The sequence below is a fragment of the Oncorhynchus gorbuscha genome, linkage group LG17 (assembly GCF_021184085.1).
Source record: "Oncorhynchus gorbuscha isolate QuinsamMale2020 ecotype Even-year linkage group LG17, OgorEven_v1.0, whole genome shotgun sequence".
NCBI lineage: Eukaryota > Metazoa > Chordata > Actinopteri > Salmoniformes > Salmonidae > Oncorhynchus > Oncorhynchus gorbuscha.
Window position 1 is genome coordinate 24,629,580 of NC_060189.1, and position 10,261 is coordinate 24,639,840.

A 10,261-nucleotide genomic window follows, 5' to 3' on the forward strand; every position below is an offset into this window, starting at 1 on the left:
CATGTTGCATTTGTAGTTTTGTTCAATAGATTTTCTGGTGACCATATAATTAGTCTTATCTGAAAAAATATATACATTAATTGTTAAACTCAATGGAGTGACACTAGCTGGTATGAGTGATTTAATATTTAGTATTCAATAAAGCACCCAACATCACTTTGAATGAATATTTAATTTGAAAATGTATCAATCAGCAATCGATGCTCATTTGACTTTTTTAACTTGACAAACAAGTCAAAATTGAAGGTAAAAAAATAAATTATCATAATTTACATCTTGATAAATATAGCACTGGATCTTTTCATTGAAAACTCTAAACATTGTAACAATGAGGTCAAATCACAGTTGATGACGTTGAGGTATGTGCCTACCGAACATGAATGTATACTTGAACTATAACACAACATTCATAGCTATTGATATACTATTCCCACTGAAGCACAAAACCGTACAGTCAATTCCACAATACAGATCTAGTACCAGATCAAACATATATGAAATATGACAATTATTTGGAATTCCTCTGCATGCGTTTAAAACCAGAACATACTTCATCCCTATCAGTAAAGTGTATAGCCATGCTCTTAGCTATATCAATTGTATCTGGAAGAAGTTTATACTTGCTTAGTCAAAAACATTTAATTGAGTGTAGTAATAAAACTGAAGTGCTGAAACCACAGAAAGTCTCTGATAGCCTATCACAGTCAGGAAAACCAACTAAAGTGATAAACCAATCAACTCCCTATGCTTACATTATAAGGCCAACAGGGTTGGAGAGTTGAGGATATCAACAGATTCAGCCTTGCCCCCTCCACCTTTGCGACCGTCAAACCCCACTCCAAAGGAGTCAAGATCAGGACAGGAGAATGTGAAAACGGACAGGTAGCTGCTACATGTGGGGGTGGAGGTCACAACAGGAGTGCTCAAGGGCTCTAGGTCATTAGACACAGATTTGTACAGGGTTTCCCAGTCCGTAACCCCAAGAGAGCCACTCAGGTCAATATCTGGGACAGAGTGGGCAGTCTCTGTGGGGATTTCCTCCTCCATGCTGGGCAGCAGATTGTCCAGGAGACCCTCCTTCATGTCCAAAGAGGGCTCAAGGTCGCAGATGTTCACTTCAATACTGGCACAGAGTAGGATGTTGGAGTTTCCAGAGATGGCTGTGGACGTGTCATTGAGGATGTCCATGTCCTGGAGCGAGGGGGCTTCCTGAGCACTGTCCTCAGGGAGTTTACCCCCCTCTGGGCTGGGGGGGAGGTCTGGAGACCTACTGGGCTCCAGGAAGATGGAATCCAATTCTTCTGTAATTTGGCACACAGGTTTATGAGTAGCGAGGACAAATTCCAGCCTCTCTTTCTCTTTGAGGAGGTTGGCTATCTCTGTCTGCAGAGTTGCTTTGTCTTCCTCCAGCTGATCAGTCTCCTTCGAAAATATCCCCAAAAAATAACACAGGAAATCTAAATCATAACCATAGATTACTGTTTAAAATGATGTACTGTGATTAACCTGATTTCTAAGGGTTAACTTACAGTTTGCAGTGAATCAGTGAGTTCCCTCCGTCTGTTGCGACATTTGGCTGCAGCCATTTTATTTCTCTCTCTCCTCACCCTCTTCTTCTCTTCTTCCTCTGGAGATAACTGTGGGGTTCAGAGAAAAACACTTGCACCTTGAAGAATCAGTCCATTTCATCTCCTAATATCATACATTCCATTGCCAAATCCCCTTCTGGAGTGTAGGAAAAGCATCTTTCTCTGCAATGCGTCTAAAAATAGACCATTGTTGCAGACTCGCTGTGACCTGAATACAAATGGACTGCCTGAGCTCAGCACACAGTCAAATACACTGCTTTTGGAGAGCATGCATTGCTGCTGCTGCACTGTTAATATTGATTTAGATGTTTACACGAGTTAATGTTTTTTGTTTGATTTGCAATCAGAAAAGTGCTCTAACCTGCTCGGTTTTCCCCTTTCTGCCAGTGTTTTTTCCCCTGCTCTCGCCCGCTTTGGTTTTTGACTGGAGAGAGCTCTTTGCTTCATTGGTTTGTTTGCTACTCAGAGATGGGGAGAGAGACGTTATAATGGTCGGCTGGACCATCCATAGCAAATCCGGGGTTGTGGAAATTGCAGTCACTGTTGGAACAAATGGAGTGGCTGGTATATCCATGTCTGGGCAGAGCTCCTGCAAAGTGATACAAGTTCATTTACCACTGATGAGGTTTTAAAAAAAATCACAATTAGCTTAATTATTTTACTGCAAAATGTGTCATTAAACACATTTTATTCTAATAACAGAGACATAAGGCAATTACCACATTCGGATTGGGCATGTCTGTGACTCTATGCTGTATTGTCATGGCATGTACCATGTATGGGTTCTCTTAGAATATATCTAGCCATCTAAAAATAGTCTCCCCTGGATCGATATTTGACTTTATCACTGTTACTGACGTCAACACTGACGCAGAGATGTTGTGGAGGCTCCTGAATGGATTTATTTTTCTCAATGAACTGCTGCATCGACATGCTACATATTTGGCCTGAGGACGTGTAAATCATAATATACACAATTTTCATCCTCTCTCACTGTGGGGTGTTGCATTTTCAATATCTCACACTTCTGGAATAGGAAGGAGGGTATTTATCATATTAATAGGAATAATATGGTAGAATCATTTACCCACCCAGCATTTTCGACAAATACATAAATATCAATGATTTCCTATTAATATTTCACATACATTAATGTTAATAGAGATTAACACTGATAAATGATGAAAGTCAACCATATTGAAATGAATCATCGTTGACATCGTTGCGTCTGAATATTATACATCATTGCATCACAGGCATCACCACTTGATTGATTCATACCTGTGCATTACTCTCTGATGGCGAAGCTGAGGAGCTGGAGATAGAGTCGTCTTGTGTCTTCTGATAGTACGTCAGGGTGTCCCCAACAGGAGATTCGGTGCTACAGCGAGACTTTGAGTCGAAGTCAGGGTTGAGAAACATGTCCTAAAAAATCCTTAGCTAACAGAATATTCACCCTTCTCGTCAAATAGATTTTTTTCAGCAGCTTCTATTCCAGGTTTATACCTGGTAACTGATAGACTTGTGTGCAAGCCCCTCCTTTTATATTCTGACAGACTTTTATGAATGAACGGAGGCTGTACCATCTCTATGGAGGGGAGCCACTGGACAATGAAACACACATTTAGCATATTTTAAATAAACATTTGCCAAACACTCAATATCATCGCCGAGTTGCTCATTATTGTCATTTACCCCCAGGTAATTATGTTGCATTTTTTCAAATGTATTTATTCAACAAATACCAGAGGAAAGTATCATGTGTAGCATGCCCATTCATACATTCATACAGACGGACTGTGCTATTTCTTTGGTGCAAATAACAGCACACTTCAATTTCCCTATAATGCAGTTGTCTCTATATGTTTTACAGCTCACCATACATGACATTTGGCATACACAATAGGCTTCCCACTTATAATTACTTTAAAATGCCTATATGTTTTATTATAGGATAATTACAGGCCGCTAAATCTAAAGCATTCTAAGAACTGACAAATCTGGTTGGTAAGTCATATACAGTTGAAGTCAAAGTTTACATACACCTTAGCCAAATACATTTCAACTCAGTTTCACAATTCCTGACATTTAATCCTTGTAAAAATTCCCTGTTTTAGGTCAGTTAGGATCAGCACTTTATTTTAAGAATGTGAAATGTCAGAATAATAGTAGAGAGAATGATTTATTTCAGCTTTTATTTCTTTCATCACATTCCCAGTGGGTCAGAAGTTTACATACTAATTGAGTGTATTTGGTAGCATTGCATTTACAATGTTTAACTTGGGTCAAACGTTTCGGGGAGCCTTCCACAAGCTTCCCACAATAAATTGGGTGAATTTTGGCCCATTCCTCCTGACAGAGCTGGTGTAACTGAATCAGGTTTGTAGGCCTCCTTGCTCACACATGCTTTTTCAGTTCTGCCCACAAATGTTCTATATGATTGAGGTCAGGGCTTTGTGATGGCCACTCCAATACCTTGACTTTGTCGTCCTTAAGCCATTGTGCCACAACTTTGGTGGGATACTTGAGGTCATTGTCCATTAGGAAGACCCATTTGCTACCAAGATTTAACTTTCTGACCGGTGTCTTGAGATGCTGCTTCAATATATCCGCATCATTTTCCACCCTCATGATGCCATCTATTTTGTGAAGTGCACTAGAATGGTGTTCTTTGGCTTGCAAGTCTCCCCCTTTTATCTCCAAACGTAACAACAGTCATTATGGCCAAACAGTTCTATTTTTGTTTCATCAGACCAGAGGACACTTCTCCAAAAGGTACGATCTTTGTCCCCATGTGCAGTTGCAAACCGTAGTCTGGCTTCCTTGCTGAGCGGCCATTCAGGTTATGTCGATATAGGACTCATTTTACTGTGGATATAGATACTTTTGTACCTGCTTCCTCCAGCATCTTCACAAGGTCCTTTGCTGTTGTTCTGGGATTGATTTGCACCTTTCACACCGAAGTACATTCATCTCTATGAGACAGAATGCATCTCCTTCCTGAGCGGTATGACGGCTGCGTGGTCCCATGGTGTTTATACTTGCGTACTATTGTTTGTACAGATGAACGTGGTACCTTCAGGCGTTTGGAAATTACTCCCAAGGATGAACCAGACTTGTGGAAGTCTACCATGTTTTTTCTGAGGTCTTGGCTGATTTCTTTTGATTTTCATTTTCTGGAATTTTCCAAGCTGTTTAAAGCCACAGTCAACTTAATGTATGTAAACTTCTGACCCACCGGATTTGGGATACAGTTAATTATAAGTGAAATAATCTGTCTGTAAACAATTGTTGAAAAACTGACTTGTGTCATGCACAAAATAGATATCACAACCGACTTGCCAAAACTACAATTTGTTAACAAGAAATTTGTGGAGTGGTTGAAAAATGAGTTTTAAGGACTCCAACCTAGGTGTATGTAAACTTCCGACTTCAACTGTAGCTGATTTCTATATGATTTTAATTACATCATACAGCATGGCAGTATAATATTAGCCTACATCATTAATATAATGACAGTTATAGTCTACACCAGCGTTTTCATGCTTTCTCAATCTCGCACAGGAGGAATTCCATATAAGGATATTGGCAGGATAGAACAGCAACCTCTGGTAAGACAAATGTATATTTGTAAACAACAGCTCGTGCACTATATATAAGGAAGTCTCAAGGTTTTGCACGCCTGAGGTGGAGTATCTCATGATAAGCTGAAGACCACACTATGTGCCGAGAGAGTTTTCATCTATATTCGTCGTGGCTATCTATTTACCACCACAAATCGATGCTGGCACTAAGACCACACTCAATGAGCTGTATACGACCATAAGCAAACTGGAAAACGCTCATCCAGATACGGTGCTCCTAGTGATCACGGACTTTAATGCAGGGAATCTTAAATACGTTTTACCTCATTTCTACCAGCATGTTAAATATGCAAACACACACAGAGATGTGTACAAAGCTCTCCGTCGCCCTCCATTTGGCAAATCTGACCATAATTCTATCCTCCTGATTCGTGCTGACAAGCATAATTAAAGCAGGAAGCACCAGTGATTAGGGTAAAAAAAAGTGCTCAGATGAAGCAAATGCTAAGCTACAGGACTGTTTTGCTAGCACAGATTGGAATATGTTCAAGGATTCTTCCGATGGCATTGAGGAGTAGACCAGTCACTGGTTTCATCAATAAGTGCATCGATGACATCGTCCCCGCAGTGACTGTACAGTCGTAGCCAAAAGTTTTGAGAATGACACAAATATAAATTTTCACAAAGTCTGCTGCATCAGTTTGTATGATGGCAATTTGCATATACTCCAGAATGTTGAATTAAGAATTAATTGCAAAGTCCATCTTTGCAATGCAAATTAACTGAATCCCCAAAAAACATTTCCACTGCATTTCAGCCCTGCCACAAAAGGACCAGCTGACATCATGTCAGTGATTCTCTCGTTAACACAGGTGTGAGTGTTGACGGGGACAAGGCTGGAGGTCACTCTGTCTGTCAGGATTTGGCCAGGGTTGTTCCGGTTTTTGGTCACTAGATGCCCCCATTGTGCCTTTTGACCTTTTGTTTTCCCTTGATACCCATTATTATTTGCACCTGTGCCTCGTTTCCCCTGATTGTATTTAAACCCTTTGTTTTCCTCAGTTCTTTGCTCTGTGTTTGTATGTTAGCACCCAGCCCTAGTACTCTGTGAACTCTTGTTGATCCCGGTGGACTCTCTTGTGGAATTCTGTTTTTTGTTCTTGTTTGTTTGTTTTTGAATATTTTAGATCCTGGACTTCTTGACAAGCCTCCCCCAGGTGGTAACATGGTTGCCCCTCAGGGGTGTGTGCTCAGTATCCTCCAGTACTCCCTGTTCACTCATGACTGTACGGCCAGGCACAACTCCAACACCATCATTAAGTGTGCCGATGACACAACAGTGCTAGGCCTGATCACCGACAACGACGAGGCAGCCTAAATTAGGAGGTCAGAGTTCTGACCGTATGGTGCAAGGACAACAGCCTCTCCCTCAACGGGATCAAGACAAAGGAGATGATTGTGGACTACAGGAAAAGGAGGACTGAGCCCGACACCATTCTCACCGACGGGGCTGTAGTGGAGCAGGTTGAGAGCTTCAAGTTCCTTGGCATCCACATAGCAAACAAACTAACTTGGTCCAAACACACCAAGACAGTCATGAAGAGGGCACGACAAAACCTATTCCCCCTCAGGAGACTGAAAAGATTTGGTATGGGTCCTGAGATCCTGTAAAGTTTCTACAGCTGCACCATTGAGAGCATCCTGACGGGTTGCATCACTGCCTGGTATGGCAACTGCTCGGCCTCAGGCTGCAAGGCATTACAGAGGGTAGTGTGTGCGGCCAAGTACATCACTGGGGCCAAGCTTCCTGCCATCCAGGACCTCTATACCAGATGGTGTCAGAGGAAGGCCCAAAAATTGTCACAGACTCCAGCCACCCTAGTCATAGACTGTTCTCTACCACATGGCAAGCGGTAACGGAGCGCCAAGTCTAGATCCAAAAGGTTTCTAAACAGCTTCTATATACAAGAATAAGACTCTTAAATATCAAAAAGAAGTAACAAAGACAAATAGAAACAAATTGTAGTATATAAATACGAATAAAAAAGAGTATCGAATTATAACACTTTTACACCATTGCTAACAAAAACCACACCAATAAAACTAAACTGCACAAATCCTATATCACACAAATACACAAAGAGAATAACACACTTATAATGAAGAGAACCTGATTATTATACTTTTGCACTTCAAACAAGAAACACACAAACGAAATTACACAAGTGCCATCTAAACCCTGACCTTTCTTGCCTTCCGTCGCTGTGTGGAGGCTGAGAACAAGGTGTACAGTTTGTGTAAGATGCCAAAGTAACCTGTGGCATCTACATAACTTTTAGCAGCATCAGCCACAACCAGGTTCAATGTGTGAGCCCCACATTGCACAAATAGAGCTATTGGATTCATTTCCAGGAGTCTGGCTTGGACACCTTTGTTTTTGCCTCTCATGTTGGCCCCATTATCGTAAGACAAATGTTGGCCCGCGGACTCCTATGCCCCCAAAACCCCATAAAATGTTCCTTTATGTGGGGCTCCTCCTTCAGTGACACAATTCTAATCACAAGTGACAACTGTTCAGTGTGGCTGACATCTGAATTGCAATCTAGAATGATAGAGAATCATTTTGCTAGCTTGATGTCTCTCACCATTATTGAAATGACCTTGCTGCTTAACAAATCAATGAGTTCCTTCTACATTTGGTGGCCCAGGTAGCTGATGGTGTGACTCGAGGTCCCTTTTTGGACATGGTTAAGGTGCGCTTTCATGACTGGATCAAATTGTGCCATCAGTTCAACCTCTTTGAGGAAATTTCCATTTGATGGAGAGTACAGTGTTTCTGTGTGTCCCCTTAATTCCAGATTTCTAATTGCCAGAGATTGCACAATAGCAGTCAGACGTGTCAACACCTCTCTCCATCTTATCCTCTCAGCTTCCATAAGTGGCATCTTGTGCTTATCAATGGTTTCCTCTTTTTAGATCCTCATTGCCTGTTCTTTCCATGTTGTCATGCAGTTTTGGTGTTCTGGACTGCTGTCGTGTGAAGTCAGCAAAGAACTTGCATGTTTCCAGTCTGTTAGTCCTGAGTATGCCAAATAAATGTTCTTCTTAGAAAATAGTTTGCAGCAGAAACAGAAGAAGCTGTTGTTTCTTTCAGAATACACCAACCAACTTCTAGGGAGATTTTCACCACTCCAGTAGGGCTTCCTGAAATCCTGGTGGTGGCAACTTCTTCCATCAGTCTCATTCCTTGGGAAAACAAAGTTAGGTGGTACTTCACGTAGTCCTCTGCAAGCTAGTTGTGTCTGAATTCTGTCAGCGGGGTCTGTAGACAGTAGTTCATTCTCAGCAGCAGGATTGGTGGGGATGCTGCTACAGGCATTTCTAATGGAGAGCACATGGGCATTCACAGCATTTATATTGGTGGAACATCCCACATACATTTGAAGTCAGAAGTTTACCTACACAGGTTGGAGTCATTAAACTTGTTTTTCAACCACTCCACAAAATTCTTGTTAACATACTATAGTTTTGGCAAGTCAGTTAGGACATCTACTTTGTGCATGACACAAGTCATTTTTCCAACAATTGTTTACAGACAGATTATTTCACTTATAATTAACTGTATCACAATTACAGTGGTTCAGAAGTTTACAGACTGTGCCTTTAAACAGCTTGGAAAATTCCAGAATATTATGTCATGGCTTTAGAAGCTTCTGATGGGCTAATTGACATCATTTGAGTCAATTGGAGGTGTACCTGTGGATGTATTTCAAAGCATACCTTCAAACTCAGTGCTTCTTTGCTTGACATCATGGGAAAATAAAAATAAATCAGCCAAGACCGCAGAAAAAAAATGGTAGACCTCCACAAGTCTGGTTCATCCTTGGGAGCAATTTCCAAACGCCTGAAGGTACCATGTCCATCTGTACAAACAATAGTATGCAAGTATAAACAACATGGGACCACGCAGCCGTCATACCGCTCAGGAAGGAGACGCGTTCTGTCTCCTAGAGATGAGCGTACTTTAGTGCGAAAAGTGCAAATCAATCCCAGAACAACAGCAAAGGACCTTGTGAAGATGCTGGAGGAAACAGGTACAAAAGTATCTATATCCACAGTAAAACGAGTCCTATATCAACATAACCTGAAAGGACGCTCAGCAAGGAAGAAGCCACTGCTCCAAAACCGCCATAAAAAAAGCCAGACTACGGTTTGCAACTGCAAATGGGGACAAAGATTGTACTTTTTGGAGAAGTGTCCTCTGGTCTGATGAAACAAAAATAGAACTGTTTGGCCATAATAACCATCGTTATGTTTAGAGGAAAAAGGGGCAAGCTTGCAAGCTTGCAAATTTGTGGGCAGAACTGAAAAAGCGCATGTGCGAGCAAGGAGGCCTACAAACCTGACTCAGTTACACCAGCTCTGTCAGGAGGAATGAGACAAAATTCACCCAATTTATTGTGGGAAGCTTGTGGAAGGCTCCCCAAAACGTTTGACCCAAGTTAAACAATTTAAAGTCAATGCTTCCAAATACTAATTGAGTGTATGTATGTGTCCCACTGGGAATGTGATGAAAGAAATAAAAGCTGAAATAAATCATTCTCTCTACTATTATTCTGACATTTCTTAAAATAAAGTGATGATCCTAACTGACCTAAGACCGGGAATTTTTACAAGGATTAAATGTCAGGAATTGTGAAAAACTGAGTTGAAATGTATTTGGCTCAGGTGTATGTAAACTTCCGACTTCAACTGTACATACCCAGTAATAATAAAATCATCATTGCTACCTACAATATGGAAACTTAAAACTTTGCAAAAGGAAAATGAGTTATTTTGTTTATGTTATGCAGGGACGCACACATGAACACATGTGCGTGTACCCATACACACACACACACACACACGTGCGTGTGCGCACAGACACACCTGAAGAAGCAAATGGGTCTTCATCCTCATCCTCAGGCTCAGACAACATTTGTGAAGACACCTGTATGGCTGAGGAGGTGAATGGCTTCTCAAATCTCCACCTGAGGCTCCAAGATCATTTCACACAACCTGTGTGACTGAGGAGGTACATGGCTCCTC

At 41.2% G+C, this 10,261-nt stretch overlaps 1 protein-coding gene across 2 annotated transcripts; it reads right to left on the reverse strand.

Annotated features, from left to right (window-relative positions):
* Positions 1 to 82: 82 nt before the first annotated feature.
* LOC124001991 (proto-oncogene c-Fos-like) lies at positions 83 to 3,331 on the reverse strand. 2 transcript variants are annotated; one of them, XM_046309190.1, is made up of 4 exons: positions 2,871 to 3,331; positions 1,951 to 2,178; positions 1,530 to 1,637; positions 83 to 1,419 (listed from the first exon to the last, which is right to left on the reverse strand). In XM_046309190.1, exons 1-4 carry the CDS (start codon positions 3,009 to 3,011, stop codon positions 754 to 756), a joined length of 1,143 nt encoding a protein of 380 aa, XP_046165146.1. In that variant the 5' UTR covers positions 3,012 to 3,331; the 3' UTR covers positions 83 to 753. The 2 variants fall into 2 exon arrangements, with proteins under 2 accessions (XP_046165146.1, XP_046165145.1); XM_046309189.1 differs by having other exon boundaries at positions 85 to 1,422.
* Between the last annotated feature and the right edge of the window lie 6,930 nt (positions 3,332 to 10,261).

Excerpts from the sequence above, each read along its gene's own strand:
- LOC124001991 (XM_046309189.1), bottom strand. The coding sequence starts at position 3,011 with ATGTTTCTCAACCCTGACTTCGACTCAAAGTCTCGCTGTAGCACCGAA. Across the intron at positions 1,638-1,950 it reads GAAAGGGGAAAACCGAGCAG|TTATCTCCAGAGGAAGAAGA; the intron begins GTTAGAGCACTT and ends TGAACCCCACAG. Across the intron at positions 1,423-1,529 it reads TCACTGATTCACTGCAAACT|GAGACTGATCAGCTGGAGGA; the intron begins GTAAGTTAACCC and ends ATATTTTCGAAG.